This window comes from Panthera uncia, assembly GCF_023721935.1.
Source record: "Panthera uncia isolate 11264 chromosome A1 unlocalized genomic scaffold, Puncia_PCG_1.0 HiC_scaffold_17, whole genome shotgun sequence".
Taxonomy (NCBI): domain Eukaryota; kingdom Metazoa; phylum Chordata; class Mammalia; order Carnivora; family Felidae; genus Panthera; species Panthera uncia.
The window spans coordinates 71,471,553-71,490,169 of record NW_026057577.1 but is presented as its reverse complement, the minus strand read 5'-3'; the positions used below and the strand labels follow the sequence as shown (position 1 = coordinate 71,490,169).

At 32.7% G+C, this 18,617-nt stretch overlaps 1 protein-coding gene across 3 annotated transcripts in view; it reads left to right on the top strand.

Moving 5' to 3' along the window:
* Positions 1-18,617, top strand: part of KIAA0825 (KIAA0825 ortholog) — a 385,194-nt gene that overhangs the window by 60,657 nt on the left and 305,920 nt on the right. For all 3 annotated transcript variants that reach the window (XM_049648593.1, XM_049648590.1, XM_049648591.1), the window contains exons 3-4: positions 653-821; positions 3,867-4,536. In XM_049648593.1, the coding sequence (XP_049504550.1) occupies positions 653-821; positions 3,867-4,536 (839 nt within the window). The remainder of the gene's footprint in view (positions 1-652; positions 822-3,866; positions 4,537-18,617) is intronic.

The following is an 18,617-nucleotide window of genomic DNA, read 5'->3' as shown; positions in this document are numbered from 1 at the left end:
TTTTTTTTTTTTTTTTCTTTTTTTTTTTTTTTTTTTTTTTTTTTAATACAGTGTTTAGTATGTTTTTGTTTTCGTTTTTTGGAATGGAGTTCCAAGGCAGGAAAAGATAGTTGGCTGTAATAACAGTGTGTATACAGCATGTATCTATGTTTTACAACTTTTAAAATTACAAGGTTTTTGTAATTGCTTTGTGACATTTTAATATCCCATTGATTGAAGTTTTCCATAATTTGTATAGTCATTCACCTATTAGTAGACTATGTTTATGATCATTAGTCAACATGAGTATCTTATCTCTGCATTCCATCTACTGCTTATCAAGAGGACCATCATTTCACTGTAGCCATGCTTGATTTTTGTTTTAACACAGAATGATTTCTGATTCATCTCAGAGTATCTAGATATCTTACATCTTGTATTTCCTCCACTGTGTGTGATAGGAAATTGCCAGAAAATCTGAGCATTCAGTTTTCAATTATGAATGAAAATATGTAGTCTCTTTGTTATTGTTTCCTATCGTAAGAATGCTTTATAATTTTGTAAACCATATTCAACCAGGTACCACGTATAAACATCTCAGGTCCTGTGATATTATGACATGGAGCCATTACTTGTTTCCTACCAAAATAATCTTTTCTTTTCTTTTTTATAGCATAGAACATTGCATTAAAGAAATACAATCTGAAGTTAACAAGCAGTGTCCAGATGTGCAGCTGCAAACGACAACTGACTGTTTTGAGTGGCTAGATAACTATAATTATAATTCATCCAAGTCACCTTCCATTCCCCATGGAGATTTGATAAAATTCCTCAAAACACTGGTAAAAAAACAAAACAAAAAAATCCTTTGTTTTATAGTGAGATGGGGTGGGTGAACAGGAATATAATTCATTCAGCTTCTTATATGTAAATATTTTAGTGACCGTGTTATCCTACCATATCTAGGGGTTGGGGTTTTGTTTGGTTTCTGTATCCCCAGTGGAGTACAGTGAGCCGTTTGTTTTTTACCTTTTACAATGATTTGTATCAATAAAATGAAGTTTTATATAAATGGAGATTAAACATTATAATTCCAAAATGTGTAGATTGATATGTACCACACATTTGTCTACCAGAAAAGTTCATATTTATTATGTTTTATGTCCTTCACAACCACTCATCTTCTCTGTGCTTATTATTAAGCATAATGAGATCACCGTTGATTGTATCTTTTAAGTTGCCTTGTCTATCATTCCGTGTATTCCCAAACTGCAGGCATACCCAGTTTTTTCAAGCAAGGCAGTAATTTCTACAAGACCACTGTTAATTGATGGGGAAATACTACATTGGTCATTCTTTGATACTGACCACTCACTATGTTAGGATGTGTTTGTAGCCATGGAGTAAGAACACCCACTTTATTACCCCTATATCTACAAGGAGTAGCTTGCAACAACAGTTTCCCAAAGAAACAGCATGATTGTTAGAAAGCAGTATGTCTGTGGCTATGGGTAGCTTGCAACAACAGTTTCCCAAAGAAACAGCATGATTGTTAGAAAGCAGTATGTCTGTGGCTATGGTTTTAATTTTCTTTAGGGGGAAAAAAGGCACTGTTTTCGTCTAAACATCAAACATTGACTAAGGCAGATGTGGAAAATATCTTGAGGTTGTAGATGGCTTAGGATGACAGAATCAGATGAAAAGTTTTTGGCTATTGTTATTATTGCAGATGTCTCTTTAATGTTTACAAAGTAATAAAAGGAAGAGAAAGGAAGACTATGTGCCCTGAAGCCTATTCTTTTAAGAAAATCCCCTCACCCATTATCTCTTGAAGGTGCAGGCTTGAAGAATAAATATGGACATAGTTATTCCTTTAATTTCTATTAAGAGTCATGTGTATTGAATTTCATTAATATTGATGTAATAATGCTTTCTCATTTAATTAAAAGCAAAAGCTTTTAATTATCTTTTAATCTGTCACACATAAGTCATTCTGTATTCACTGCAGGGCAAAGGCCGCTTTAGTTTTGCTCAAATTCATTAAACTGATAGGGTTGTTCCAGACCTAGGTTTTTTTTTGTTTTTGTTTTTGTTTTTTTTTACATAATTGATCGTGTTATTTTGAGGAAAGAACCACATTATTAAACAGATTCGGGTTGAAACGACCTTATTATCAAGTTTTTACATGCTAAAGCTGTCAATCTTAACAGCCATTTTTCATAGCTCTCTTTTTTTTAATAGAAATTTTTTAATTTATTATCTAAGTACTTAAATAAGAAACAGAGGTTCTCATGACAATTATACTGAAGTTATTCTCAAACTTAAGTAGTCATACTATACACGTGTCCTGAACCTATTATTCTTTAAATATTGTTTGATCAAATATTTACAGATTTAGACTGATTAAAAGAAACCCAAGATAGAGGCACTAACATGACTTGTTTGTTTCATAGAATTTACCATTTTTTTTTAGAAGTATCAAAAGCACTAAATAGAGAGGGATGAGAGAGAGAGAGAAGCTTCAGAAAGATCAGTGCACTTTGTGGCTCTCTGGAGTGTAGTAGAAAGAGCATAGATAGGGAGAATGAAGCCACGGATTCATTCTTGGTCTTGTGCTTTACTGTGTGTGACGTTTGGAAAGTACCTTAAACATGTTGCATGTTAGTGTCCTTATCTGCAAACTGGGTTTCTAAATATCTGTATCACAGAATTTTTATTGTGAATAAGCCAAAGACTTGATAGATAAGTGCTTTTTATATAATAAAATACTATCTATCTATCTATCTATATTACATATGGAACATTAAATTGGATAGAGCACTGCTTAGAATGGCTTGAGAGCAAATTCCTGGAATTCGCATGACTTCTGCATAATTCTGAATCATACATAATACCTGTAGTGTCTTTGTCAATAGGAAATTTCAAAGCCAGCCTTATTTAATGCCACTTGAATTTTGCTTCCAGTTTTCTTAGAATCAGCTTGTTACTACTCAGAGAATATAAACTAATTTCAGTGTTACCTGAAAGAGACAAAATTAGGAAATTCAGCATGTAAGGAGAATGTGTGCATGTAATACAAGGTCTAAAAAGAAAGTAACTTTTTATTCCTTTACTATTCATAATTATACCTATCATTGTTTTCTGGCAACACAGAAGGCATAAAGGAATAATTTTGTATCATCTTTTGGGGAATGATTCTGAGAGTATTTTTCCCCATATTGAGTTACTTATCTTTTTTGGAGAGAACTGAAATATTCTCAGATTAATTTCCTAAGTAAAATATTTCTTAACATGGCTCTCAAAAAGGGACTTAAATGAAAGTTAATGTCTTTATATTATATTTTATTTCTCAGGATGGCAGGTATTAGTAACCTCTGGGCACAGACTATATTTAAAGGTCTCCATTTTGTATGTTCATTTGGGGTTCTATAATAATAGATATGCTTATTCAGGCATGAAAATTTTCTACCAGGAATCACTTAGGGACATGATCTTGAGTTTATTTTGTCAGCGGAATACATTTCAATCAACATTTTGCTATAGATTTTTATTTAGAATTTTCAAGCTGCAGCTCAGATTATATTGGGGATGGATAACAATGAGGGCTGAAAACTATATTATGTTTGGAAGGCTAACTGAAAATATAGATCATCACCTGAGCATGCATAATTTAACGGATCATAAAGCTAACCTTCTAAAATACCTGAATTGATTAAATTCCAAATGCAAAACACACACACACACACACACAAAAACCCTTGAAGACCATTTGAGTATTGATTCTAAATTGAAATGAATTAGTATGAAATTGTGTGACTATAGAAATCATTTTTACTATTACTCTTACAGCTAATTACATTTTTCATGTTATAATTTACTTTTATTAGCAAGATTCGTTGAAGAGTGAACTAAATCAAGAAGAAGTGATACTGGATTTACTTTGGGATCTCTCCTGCCAGAGCAGCGTTTCGTTCCCGGCAACTCTAAGTGGAGCATCTTTCCATTTCCTCTCTCGGACTTCTCTTCATTCTGTGGAAGATGATTCCTCCATGGATGTACAGTCTATCTGGGATAACATAAGACTACATCTTCGACGCTTCTTAGTGAACAAATTACAAAGCCATAATGAAATCATCAATTCACAGCACAAAATTTGGTTGAAAAAGCAGTGCATACAACAACTGTTGTTTCTTTATCCAGAGTCAGAAGTTATAATCAAGTACCAAAGCATACAGAATAAACTGTTGGCTGAGCTCCTGCAGAACTGTTTTCCTGCTTATAGCAGAGAATTGAATTTAGACATAATGGCTCATGGATACCAAAGTACAATGCTTAGGTTATACTCAATGATAAAAGAAGATTTTAACATACTACACGAAATTTTAGCTCCCACCTCAACGGTGAAATTCATTAAAGAAACTTACCTGGATACTGTTGCAGAAGAAATGGCAAAGTTTCTTGAAAATTTTTGTGAGCTGCAGTTCAAAGAAAGTGCTATCCGTGTGATTAAAACAAGCAAGAGCTCCAGCAGGCATAGAGGATCAGTGCATGCTTTGGGTTAGTGATTTTTTAAATTTGTTCGGTTTGACTTAAGCCTTTTGATACCTTTAATTTTCTAACATTTTTCTATTTGGTTAAACTTACTGCAAACTTAAAACTAAATCAGAAAATAAATATTATGAAATTTTTCAGTGCACATTTCTCTTCTGCATTTCTTTTTCTGTAGGTATAGTCCTAGATGTGCTTTTCTTCCTGTTCTTTAAATTGTTAAAGATATTGAAAATGTAAGTCAAAAATGTTGCCAATAAGAGTCTTGGTTTTTTTGATTGCATAAATTACTGGGTGAAACTGTATATATATATACATATATATATATATATATATATGTATATATATATGTATATATATATATATGAATCAATATTCTCATATATGTAACAGAAAAGTATAATTCTTAACCCATTGTATCTTCCAAACCTGAAACATCATTAGGTAAAAAGAATTGTTAAAGATTTGTTGAAATTTACATGAACTAAAATTGGACGATTAGAATTGTATTCTTTTAGTCAATTCCAATAAAGAGCTATTGTGAAATGGTAACTATAAAAGTCTATATTATAATTGGTCACAGAGGCATAGCATTTTAAAAGTTCCTCTAGTATCATTTCTATAAGAATATCCATAAAGAAAAGGTGATTTGAAAATTCCTAATTTTATATAAAAGGTAAAGGAAAACAGAAAGAAATTATTGTGATATAATAAACTTTTCTGTCACCATTTTAATTTCCCACTAGTGGAGAAAAATCACGATAAAAATATTATTTTTTAAAATTATTAGTCATGCTTTTATGTAAAAATTCTGAGGTATATTTCTAAATAGGTACATAAACTATAGTTTTTAAGTGTTTGAAAATTGTTATTTGGTGAATTGCTGTCTTTGAATTTATGGTCACTTTAAAAAATTTCCATAGCTCACCATATTTTTACATACCTTCCTTAATAAAATGCCAGAATACCAAAATACTGTGATATATGAATTTTCAAGTAGTTTAATGTTTTATCTTATATTTTTTTATTTTCCTCTGGAAGCTATATCATATCACAGAACAGACATGCATCAGCCAACTTTAGGTTATGGCAGAATGCAAAGTCAGCTAATTTAGGAACATTACAGTTTTGCTCAAAGCAAATAGATTTTCATTTTAATTGTTACATAAATTTTAAATGCATGTCATGAGTATACTTATTTTCTAAAAATTTTTATATTCTCTAAAAGAATTCCTGCTTACTTGTAAAGTGTTTAAAACATGAAAGTTTTATATATGCTAAATATAGTTTATAACAGAAGAAAAGATCCATATGGTTGAAAATATGTGTAAGTTGCTATGGAGTCTTTAGGGCTGATATTGAGGTGTTTTCTCATTCGTGAAAGAAAACTATGTGTGTAGGCTTTAACACCAAAATTTGAAACATTTTCTGCAAGTCTAGGTGCACTGATCTTTCTCAAGCTCCTTTATCTAACCGTTGGTGTAAATCGCTTGTTAAATTAATACTTTCCATATGCCAGGCACTGTGCCACATACATTCTTTTTCTTATTATCTCAATTTCATAAACAAAGAAAGAAGCTTAGAAACATTAACTTGCTCTGGGCCCTGTTGTACAGAGTCAGAATTCATATGTTGGTCTTCATGTCTCCAAGACCCGTGTACTTAACCATCATGCGATTGGACTTTGTTTTAAGGTGTATAGTGCTTTGTCACTTGCAAAAGAGATTTCAGACAGCACTATTCAGGTGGACTACCTGAAAATCAATTTGGTGCAGCTTTATTGAGCATTTAACATTTGCAAGGCATATAGCAGCTTCCATGTTTAAGGTTCTGAGCTAGACCCACTAGGGGAAGAAAACAAAATGAGTAACTGCTGCTAATGTAGTATAAGAACTGCTAAACTAATTCTTAATGGATCAACCATATTTGCTACTAATATCTGACCCAATGACCAAATTTTATTTATCAAGGAAATATACTTTGAGATAAGTGAAATAACGTAATGATAAACATTCTTAATAAATATTAATACAATTACAATAACTTATAGCCCTGTTAGAATAAAGTCTACATTGACTTGAATGGGTTGTACATTGTATTATCTTTATTTTTTTAAGAACTCTTTGGGGTCTTCAATAATTTTTTTTATGTTTTATTTTTTGAGAGAGAGAGCAAGTTGGGGAGAGGCAGAGAGAGGAGGGGGACAGAGCATCTGAAGTGGGCTCTGCATTGACAGACTGACACCAGCAAGCCTGACATGGGGCTCAGACCCATGAATTGCAACATTATGATCTGAGTCCAAGTCAGACGCTCAACTCACAGACCCACCCAGGCACCCCTATACATACATATATATATATATATATATATATATATAGAGAGAGAGAGAGAGAGAGAGAGATCTATCTTTATATATATATCTATATATCTATAAGATATGATACCTATATATCTTAATATATGTCTGTATCTTTATGCTCACCAAGACTTACTTTGCCTGAAACTATAGAAAAGATTTTCCCTAAGATAACAATAGCTAACATTTATTGCACCAAACATTGATGTGCATTACCTCATTTAATCCTAACCAACCAACAAGGTAGGTGCCGTTATTTGTTATCTCTATTACACAGTGAGGAAACTAAGACATAGAGATAATGAATTTGGTCAAGATTACAGAAGGAAGCCAGGACTCAAACGTTCTAACTGCAGATCCTCTGCTATGTCACTGTGCTCCACTGCCTGAAAGAACAAGATAGAAATAGCTCATTCTATTAAAAAAACACTCTGCTCTGAATTCTCCATATTGCTAACTCTACTTTAGTGCAGCCATTGTTTTACTTTTTCTAAATCATCTCACCCTCTTCTCATCTGATGACTATATAACACTAATTTGAAAGTATTTTTCTTATAATTCCTATTTTGTAACCTATTGATCTGTCTTAAGCAGGCGTTGTATGTACACCATTCTTTTTTATTCCAGCTTTATTGAGGTATAATTGACATATAACATTGTGTAAGTTTAAAATTTACAGTGTGTGATTGGATACACTTATGTATTTTGTTAGTTACCACCACAGCATTAGCTAATATCTCCATCATGTCACATAATTACCATTACTTTCCGGTGGTGAGAACATTTAAGATTTACACTCTTAACAACTTTCAACGACGTAATACACTATTATTAAGTATATTCACAGTGTTGTACATTAGATCCTCAGAAATGATTACTCTAACTAGAAATTTGTACCCTTTGATCAACATTTTGCCATTTCCCCCATTCCCTAGCCCCTGGTAACCACCATAATACTCTGTTTCTATGAATTCAGGGTTTTTTTATTTCACATATAAATGTAACTATGCAATATTTGTCTTTTCTCTGTCAGACATTTCACTTAGCTTAATGCCTTCAAGTTCCATCTATGTTGTTGCAAATTTCAGGGTTTCCTTTCTTTTTCATGGCTGAATAATATTCCATCATATATTTGTGGGGCGTGTGTGTGTGTATATACAACCCAAGTGTCCCTATATGGAGATAGATAGATATGTATCTATATATATCTATCTATCTCCATATAGGGACACTTGGGTTGTTTCCATATCTTGACTATTATGGTTAATGCTGCAATGAATATGGGAGTACAGATATGTCTTCAATATCCTGTTTTCATTTCCTTTGGATATATATGCAGAAGTGAGTTTGCTGTTGGTAGTTCTTTTTTGTTTTGTTTTGTTTTCTTTTGTTTTTTGAAGAACTCCCTACTGTTTTTCACGGTGAAGATACCAATTTATATTCCCACAAACAGTGCACACAGGTTTCCTTTTCTTCACAGTCTCACCAGTACTTGTTATGTCTTGTCGTTTTGATGATAACCAGTCTAACAGTTGTGAGGTTATATCTCATTGTGGTTTTGATTTGAATTTTCTGCTGATTACTGATGTTGACCATCTTTTCATGTAGCTGTTGGCCATTTTGTATATCTTCTTTGGAAAAATGTCTATTCAGGTCCATTGGCCTTTCTAAAATTTTGTTGTTGTTATTGAGTTGTATGAGTTCTTTATATATTTTGGATATTAATCCACTATTAGATAGGTGGTTTGCAAATATTTTCTCCCTACTATAGGTTGCTTTTTCATTTTGTAGATTATTTATTGTGCTGTGGAGAAGCTTTTTAGTTTGGTGTAGTCCCATGCAGTTTTTGCTTTTGTTGCTTGTGCTTGTGGTATCACATCCAAAGAATCATTGCCAAGACCAGTGTCAAGGAGCAAAGGAAAAAAACTGCTTTCTTCTAGGAGTTTTACAGTTTCAGGTTTATATTTAAATCCATTATGAGTTAATTTTTATGAGTGTTGTAAGATAGGGTCCAATTTCATGTGATTATCCAGTTTTCCCAGCACCATTTATTTAATCCTTTCCTAATTGAGTATTCTTGGTTCCCTTTTCAAATCTTAATTGACCATATACCTGAGGGTTTATTTCGGGGGTCTTGATTCTGTTCCTTTGGGTTTGTGTCTGTTTTTGTGCCAATACCATTCTGTTTTGATTTATGAGTTTGCAGTATATCTTGAATCAGGAATGTTATGCCTCTGACTGTTCTTCTTTCTCAGGATTGGTTTGGCTATTTGAGGTCTTTGTAGTTCCATACAAATTTTAGGATTATTTTTTTTTCCACATTGAAAAATTTTTATTTTTTTTTTCTAAGTAACTTCTACCTCTCTTGTGGATCTTGAATTCACAACCCCAAGACCAAGAGTTGTGCACTCCACTGACTGAGCCAGCCAGGTGCCCCTGCATTGAAATTCTGATAGAGAATTAAATCTATAGATGGCTTTGGGTAGTATGGATTTTTAACAGTTTTAATTCTTTCAATCCATGAAATCCAGTATTTTTCCATTTCTTTATATCTTCTTCGATTTCTTTCCTCAAAGTCTTATTTTTTCAGTATACAGATCTTTAACTTTCTTAGTTTAATGTATTCCTAAATATTTTATTATTTTTGGTGCTACTGTGAATGGGATTGTTTATTTATTTTTTCAGATACTTCATTGTTAGTACATGGAAACGCAACTGATTTCTGGGGCACCTGGGTGGGCTTAGTCGGTTCAGCAACTTGGTTTTGGTTCAGGTTATGATCTCACAGTACATGGGTTCAAACCCAATGTTGGGCTCTGCACTGACAGCATGGAATCTGCTTGGGACCCTTTCTGTTTCTCCTTCTCTCTCTCTCTCTCTCTCTCTCTCTCTGCCCTTCCCCCACTTGCACATGTTCTCTGTCTCAAAAATAAATAAACATTAAAAAAAAATAAATACAACTAGTTTCTGTATGTTGATTTTATACCCTGAAACTACTGAGTTTGTTGATTAATTCTGACAATTTTTTAGTGGAGTCTTTAGAATTTTCCATGTAAGATTATATCATGTGCAAACAAAGACAATTTCACTCTTTTTTTTTGTTTGTTTGTTTCCTGATTTGAATGCATTTTATTTCTTTATCTTGCCTGATTGTCCTGGCTAGGACGTCTAGTATTATGTTGAATAGGAATGGTGAGAATGGGCACCCTTGTCTTATTCCTGATCTTAGAGGAAAATGTTTCAATCTTTATGTATATACTACCATGTTCTTGATGAGCAAATTCACTGAGAATTTGGTATAGAGGGAATAGAATTTGGGTATAGGTATAGGGTATAGAATTTGAAAGGATGTGTATTTTGTCAAATGCCTTTCTACATCTATAGAGAATATCATATGATTTTTATTTTTTAAATGTGGTGTATCACATTGATTAATTTACATAGGTTAAACCATCCTTGTACCCCAAGGATAAATCCAACTTGATCTTGGTATATAATTCTTTTAATGTGGAGTTGAATTCGGTTTGCTAATATTTTGTTTAGAATTTTTGCATCTATATTCATCAGGAATACTGGTCTGTAGTTTTGTTTTCATGTAGTATCCTTATCTGACTTTGGTGTCAGTGTAATGTTTGACCTTGTTAGTTGAGTTTGGGAGTGCTGCTCCTTCTTTATGTATATACTACCATGTTCTTGATGAGCAATTTGAACCTATTGAATCCTTAACTGCCTTTGATTCTTTAGGTAGATTGAGTACTGGTTTTTTCCCTGAATGGTCTATAAATTATTTATTTACGCATACATATAAACATATGTGTATTTTCATCTCTATTTGTAATATAGATATAGAGAGATAGCATTGCTTGGGTATCAAAAATAGAGATAACATTACTTGAATATCAAAAAAAGTTATACCTTTTTTATTATGTATAAGGCTTTACACATGTGAATTCATTTAGTCTTTGAACAACCCTTCATAATATTCATATTTTAAATATGAGAAAACTGAGATTTATAAAGGTAAATCTTTTCCAAGGCCATACATTATTATTTTCTAATAATCCACAGAAAGGGAATTTCATTGTTTGCAGTTATTTGGTATATTATTTTGATATACTGCTAAATTCCATGGCAAAAACTGCACAAGGAACATGATAATTAGCATAAAAATAATTTTCCAGACGCTTTCATGTTTTCTTTTTGATTTTAACATTTCTGTGTTGTACTCTCAATTTTTTTGCTTTTTTTTGTTGACAGTGATTCATAACTGACTCATAATTTGCTTGTGCATATTAATTCAGAAACTGACTAGAGGCACTTTTTATTCTATTTTATTTTATTTTACCAGCTGGCCCTTCTGGTGGCGGTGGGTGTTTACTTGCACACCCCAGAGTGACTTCCACCTGCAACCACAGCTGGGTATTGATTCAACAACGATAAAGTACCTGGCAGACACTGAATTTTATTTTGTACAAGCTAATCCCTTGACTTGAATTGCACATCTTGGCATTGTATGGTAACCTTTCTTTCTCCTTAATATTCATGATTTTATAATTTTTATTTCTTTGAGAGTATGTGTAGTATTATAATATATTTAGAAGTATATGGCTTGTATATTCTGTAATTTGAAGAAAATGATGAAATAATGTCAATATAAATATTGTAGGATCTTTGTGATTTGGTTATCTATCCTAGAAAAGAGTAATATAATTTTTGCAGATACTCTTTTACAAAGTTTCAAGAATGATTTAAGAACCCAGACTTTCCCAATAATTCTGATTTGTGTTCTTACAGTTTCTCTAATAATTTTTGGAGAAAATTATTTTATAACAATTTATAATATAGTGTTTTTTCATTTAATTTATAAGGCTTTAAATTTTTATTTAAAGTCAAAACAAACAACTTTCTTGAAGCTAGAAATTTACCTTTTGTATTTTGACTGTAACCTGATTGCTTATTATCTGGAAGTCACGTCCATATTTACACATGTGCATGTGTCATCCAAATTTCAGAATAGTGTCATCCTTATATTGCAACATTTTTTATGTCTACATTTGGAGTGGTAAACTGATCAAATTACTTTTACTTTTTAAAATTATATTTTATTTGAGGGTGCCTGAGTGGCTCAGTTGATTAAGCATCCCACTTCAGCTCAGGTCATGATCTCATAGTTGATGAGTTCAAGCCCCAAGTTGGCTCTGTGCTGACACCTCAGAGCCTGGAGCCTGCTTAGGATTATGTGTCTCCCTCTCTCTCTGCCCGTTCCCTGCTTGCACTCTGTTGGTCTCTTTCTCTCTCAAAAATAAATAAACATTAAAAATTATGTTTTTTAAACATAATATATAATACATAATTTTTAAATTATATTTTTATTTGGATTAAAGGAAAGTTACTGCTGTTTTTCTCAATGTTTGAAAAAGAGGATTTGTTTATGTGTAGTAAATTTCAATTATATAAATCCTCTGTATTATAATATAAAATGATACAATTAGAAGATTTTAATCATAGAATAAATTTTCTGGTCCCTTATACGTCTTTACTCTGAATTTTTTGAGGTTTGTTAGCTTTGAGAAGGAAAGACTTAAGAGACTACAATACATGCCTTTGAATATTTGGAAGGTTTCTAAAGATCTGCAGTGGTTGTGAGGTTGAAACTAAGTGGCATCTAAAGCCCCTTCCCATTCACAGTCCCTTGCTGTTTTATTTAAGGAAGACAGAGTGAGAAAAACAGAATTTCTCAAGGGATAAACAGATCCTTCAGAGTAAAGAAGACCTTGAAAACAAAATAAAAGTAGAAGTTTTGACTGGGGGAGGCTTAGATCACAGTTGGAAAGTAGGCCAGTCTTATAGTTACCCAAATTTCTCTCTTGCCCCTCAAGTAGCTTTGACTAGCTGAGTGGTGACCATCATTCAGGAAAGATGAAGAAGCATCTGGAGGCCAGCCTACAAAATGCGGACAAAAAAGAAGCATTTGTATGAGTACTGTTACAGAAGGTTCCAAGCCTCCATGAAGGACCGCATCTTTCACCCTGTCATGTGCTCCTAAGACCGAAGGGAAGAGCTTTGTTAACTCTGATGACATTTATGCTTTCTATCCCCCCCACTAGTAGAAGCTGAAATTCCAAATAATAGAAAATAGTAACGGGGAAAAAGAATTCATAAGAGAAAGTAGGATCTTTTTTCAAATTATTACAAATTCTTGTAAAATCATAATGTAGTTCCAGGTTTTGTAGCATTGTTAAATTCCAAAAAGTGATATTGTTGCTCAGGTTTTTTTCCCCCATTGCTTTATCGTAATTGCCATGTTTAATGAAATACTGGTGCATTCCTTGTCTACAGTTATACCTTGGCTCTCAGAAGATGAAAAGCGTACTTACTGGGAGTCAAGGGTGCTGGTCCTGAATCTCCCACCCCTTTGTTTTGTGACCTTAGATAAGTCATTTAACCTTTTCAAATTTCTTAATAGATAAAATTTAAAGGTTATATTAGGGAACATCTAAGCTCTACTACACTTTCTCAGGCTCTGCGACTTGGAAATCATTCCACAGCCAGATTTTATACCTACAGTTTGTCATTGGAAGCTGTCACATTTATTTTCTGTACTGACAGTACAGATGTGTAAACTGGCTAAAGATGTGATTTTGTTCGTCACAGAAGCAGGTAGAAAAATTTCTTTTAGATCTTTATCTGTATGATTTTTCTTACCCAAGTGAAACTTGAAAATCGCTATATGAAAACTGCCCACCTCCTGTGGTTGCGTTTTTTTTTTTTTTTTTTTTTTTTTTTTTTTTTTTGTCAAGATGGGAGGGTGAAGAGAGGATTAGGTAATTAAGCAAAAACAAGAAGTCGAGTCTCCCCTTCGAGCTAACATCTGAAGCTTTTCCTAGTAATTATTTTTTGGGTTTCCCTTCTGATCCCACAACCAAGTGTTTTAATTTTGTTTTATTTGTAGTTTCTATTTTTATTTATTTATATTTTTGCAGGAACATTTTTAATCATATTATTGAAAATTAAGATCACAGGCGAGGACTGGAAATGCAATTATTATTCTGTATTGTCAATTAAAAAGAAATCCATATGCCTTTTCTCTGGCATGTATTTAAAGCAGACAAGGCAGGAATTTAATGATAACTTGTGTTTTTTCCTGGGGAATAACCAGCTTATTTCTGCAAGCCCATAGGCATGGGCGATACTTTTTCTCTAAAAACCTCTCCGTATCCATACAAATCTTTGTGTAAGTACAAAATAAAAGCCTCAGAATTAAGCCTATAAAGCATAGAGGAAAGAGCTTGTCCTAAAAGACCGTGGGTAAGAATTTCACGAGGCATATTATAGTAAAACAATTAAGCATGTTAAACTTCTATAAATAATTCTATTTTTCTTTTTCTTTTCTTTTTCTTTCTTTTTTTTTTTTTTTTTACACATAAAGAACATCAGAAGTGATGATTTGAAGTTTTGGCATCATTGATCCATCCTAAAGTCTTTCCTCCAGTCAGTTTTGTTCCATGGCACCTTCATATAGCTACCGTGACCATGTCATCAGCTGAGAGAAGGAGTCTTGTCTTCCCTTTTTCTGAGCCAGGAGGGCCTTCTCCCTCTATTCAGTCTACTTCCTGTACTATTGATCTCTACCTAGTAGAAGTATACAGGTGGTCCATTAGGGTGATGGTAAAAATGAACTGTTCATTTGTATTTCATACTTTATGAATTCAGGCAGAACAGGACAAATTCTTCAAGCCATTTAAGATGGTGTTTTGTGTGTTAAAAGTCATTCCCAGCCATTTTGATTCTTGAGTTTTGATAAGGCACATATCACTTAGGATCTGTTTTGTGGGACATACTTGACTAAAGTATACACTTTGCAAAGGATGGTACTCAACATGAATTCAACATTAATGTTCAATAGTATTTCCCCCTCGATCATTTTTACTTTTCCTTATTATCGGTTTACAAATATATAAAGTCATTTATATGATGGACTATTTTTTTAAGTGCTTTTAATTTATCATGTACTGTGCTAAGTATTGTATATAGTGGTATACCATTTACTCAACATCTCTGAAAAATTGGTAATTATCTGTATTTTATAGATAAAAAACAGAGTTTGGACAGGTTAAATAGCTTGTTCAAAGTCCCACTTCAGAAAATACCTCAGCTGGTATCGAAGGCCCTTTCTGAATTATAACTAAGCTCATTCTCTTAACTACTGTAATTTCTGTCTTTTTCTTAATTCCCTTGTAAGATAAATAATCCTTTTATGTACAATTTGAAGAGTAATTCCCACTTTAACCACAATTCCAACTTCTGTTTTGAACTTTCTGGAATTGCAACGTGTATATTTATTTCTCTACATGTAAAATTAAACAAATTTGTATTTTGGAAAGAACTAAGTAATAGAGTACAAAGTTCCATCACTGGATTTTCTCTTTGGGAAAAATTTGGGAAGAAAAAGAACTACCCAAGACTTTACATAGTAACACATGCAAAGGAAAGTAATTTTTGACTTAATATTTTTTAAAAAATGTATCTAGAAGGAGACTCATTTTATTCCTAGAGATGCAGTTAAGCAGCTTACATTCAAACTTTTTGCCAAAGTTAAGCTAAAAGAAACTAAGCTACTGAAATAGTTGAAACAATTATTACCATGTTTGAGATCCTCTTTAGATTAATAAATAACATTAGTTATTAGATTAATAAATAACCATTAGTTAGCATCATGTTTGCAAGTTGCTTCCACAGTTGTTTGTTCGAGTTCTCTTTGCCACGTCACCACGCTGAAATTAGTGCAACATTTTCAGTTCTTGTGTTTTGGATGAAAATCAACCATTCTGGCTGGTTAACAAATCAATTTTGAGACAGAACAAAGATTAGAAGAATCATCTCATTGTGTCTCAATGCCTCATAAGAAAATAAACAAAAAGCCGGATGCTAGAATGTTTTTCCCTGAGGAATTGATGGTGTTTTTATTTTAAGTTCTCCCTACTAGAGATTGTGTCATCTGTGAAAATTATTTATTTCATTAAAAACTCGGAGAAAATGACTGAATGTGTAGGTGTATGAGAGAAGGGTATATGTTATGGGTAGACGTTTGATATTATACAAATGCCTGTATTTATTTACTTTAAACATGTTTTCTGCTACATGGACTCTGTTTTTCTGACCCATTGATTCACCATTAAATGTTCTAGGACCTCTGGGTCTTTGTTCTAAAGACAGGGCAACAAAGATGGAAAGTATATTCCATAAGAAAGAAAGTGGATGCAATTTAGTTGTAGTAATATTTTTGCATTCATACAGCAACAATTAGCAACCACTAAATTGCTATCAGTTATTTACTCCCTCTCTGCTTAGAATACCTGTATGTTTTTCCTACAGATGGAAAGGATATTTTCACTTGCTACATCTTTTAATTATGACATTCAAATATGAAGAATGACAGATGAAATGACTCAGTGGTTTCTCATGAAGGTCATAGGACAGTTTAAGATTTATATGCCTATGAGCCGTTGAATAACATTTTTAAAAACTGAAAAACTAAAAAAAATTAAAATACTGAGATTTTAACCTTTGTTTTTTTTTAACTTGGAAAAGAAATTGATTAAAATATAAATAAAATGTTAAGAACAAGATGAAAATAATTGAAAAGAATCACTGAAGTTTAGAATAAAATTATTCTAAAAGTGAACAAATTTATTTTACAACTATTTTATTTTTATTTATTTTTTTTAAAATTTTTTTTTCAACGTTTTTTAATTTATTTTTGGGACAGAGAGAGACATAGCATGAACGGGGGAGGGACAGAGAGAGAGGGAGACACAGAATCGGAAACAGGCTCCAGGCTCCGAGCCATCAGCCCAGAGCCTGACGCGGGGCTCGAACTCACGGACCGTGAGATCGTGACCTGGCTGAAGTCGGACGCTTAACCGACTGCGCCACCCAGGCGCCCCACAACTATTTTATATTGAACAAAGAAATTGGAGAAATATAAAAGTAATATATATGAGGTCATTGCAAGCCAGAAATTCATATTCTATAGAAAGTGCGTTCCTAAATCACTTTGTAACCTTCCTAAAATTTTTGTAACTTCTGCTTTACCTTGCTAGAACTACTTGTTATTCTGTCTTGATTTATGAACATAATAGTAAATGAGAATGGTCAGTTCTGTTGTTTTATATGAAAGCATTTGTGGGTTTTTACATCTAGGGGTGATAAATCCCTAAATTTTTGTTTAACAGATGATCATTTTCCAGTGGATTATTATAATGTTAAATATTGTTCAATTAACATATTTTTTCCTCAGGTTCTCAGAAAATGTAGTATGTGACTTCTGGCTATTATACTTTTGTTTGTTTGTTTGTTTATTATACTATTAGTCATTGGTACCCAACAAATTTTTTTCACAAATGTTTGAGAAGTAAAGTTTAATAAGCAAACAAACATTGGTAATATTCATTTTAAAATGGAATCATTTTAATAATTGAAAAACTTAATGGTTCTTTTATCAAAACATTCTTTATTATGAAAATCAACTTGGAACATGCACATTATGATATAACATTTTCACTGTCATTGTATATATATGTGCATGAAAATCTTTGACCATCAGTGTCACATCTATGAAGTCAAGTGCTTAGTATAAAACGTATCTTCTGCCTCAAAGTGGGTGTTATTTAACATCTCCACCTATTTTTTTTTGAACTCAGAGGAAATCTGTGTCATTTACACCTGGGACTGTTAAAATTCTTTTCCTGAAGTAGTATTTTCTGAGTATGGGCTGATCGCTGAGTGGGGATTTATACAGGAGAAACAGCTAGCAGCTTTGAGAGTTAGACCAATCAGTCCCCTATTGTGGAAATGAGAAAACAATCCTTAGCTTTGGGTAAAATGTTTCAAGTCCTAATGGATTTACAGGCAGAAATTCTTTTGCCTCTGTCATTCTTAAAATTGAATTTCTTTTCCTTTGTTTATACATATATTTTTAATTTGCTTCTTCTCTTACCAAAACATTCATGGGAACTCTGGTTGAGTATCTAAGTGGAGATCTAAATTATTCATGTAAGGAAACAAAACGTTATTTAAAATGAAGTACAGTGTATTGCCTCAATCAAAAGCAAAATCTATCAGTGTTTGTTTTTGCAACTTCTTTTTAACATTGAATAAAAACCCCTGTGTATGTTTAGAAAAGTGAAGTTTACTCTATTACTGGTTTAATCTCTTCCACAATTGAACACTAGGAAGTACTAAATTAACAGATAAGTGCTAGTGAGAGATGATACTCTTGGCCTTTGTGTGTGTGTGTGTGTGTGTGTGTGTGTGTGTGTGTTTAAGGCAACAAGGTAGTTTTGCCTGTTTGTTTTAAAGATTTTCTTTTTTTAAGTAATCTCTACACCCAAAGTAGGGCTTGGATTTACAACCCCTAGATCAAGAGTTGTGTGCTCTACCAACTGAGCAGCCAGATACCCTGATAGTATTGGCCTTTGAAATTCTGATGCCAGTGAAATATAAAAGACAATATTTTGAAGTTTTGATATTTTAGATCTCTATAACATGATCATACTGAATTGATTTTAGACAACTGGCATTATATTGTTTGTTCTCCAAAGTAGAAATTAAGTTTAAAATTCAGTATTAGGAGCACCTGGCTGGCTCAGTCGGTGGAGCATGTGACTCTCGATCTTGGGGCTGTGAATTCGAGTCCCACGTTGGGTGTGGAAATTACTTAAATAAAATAAAA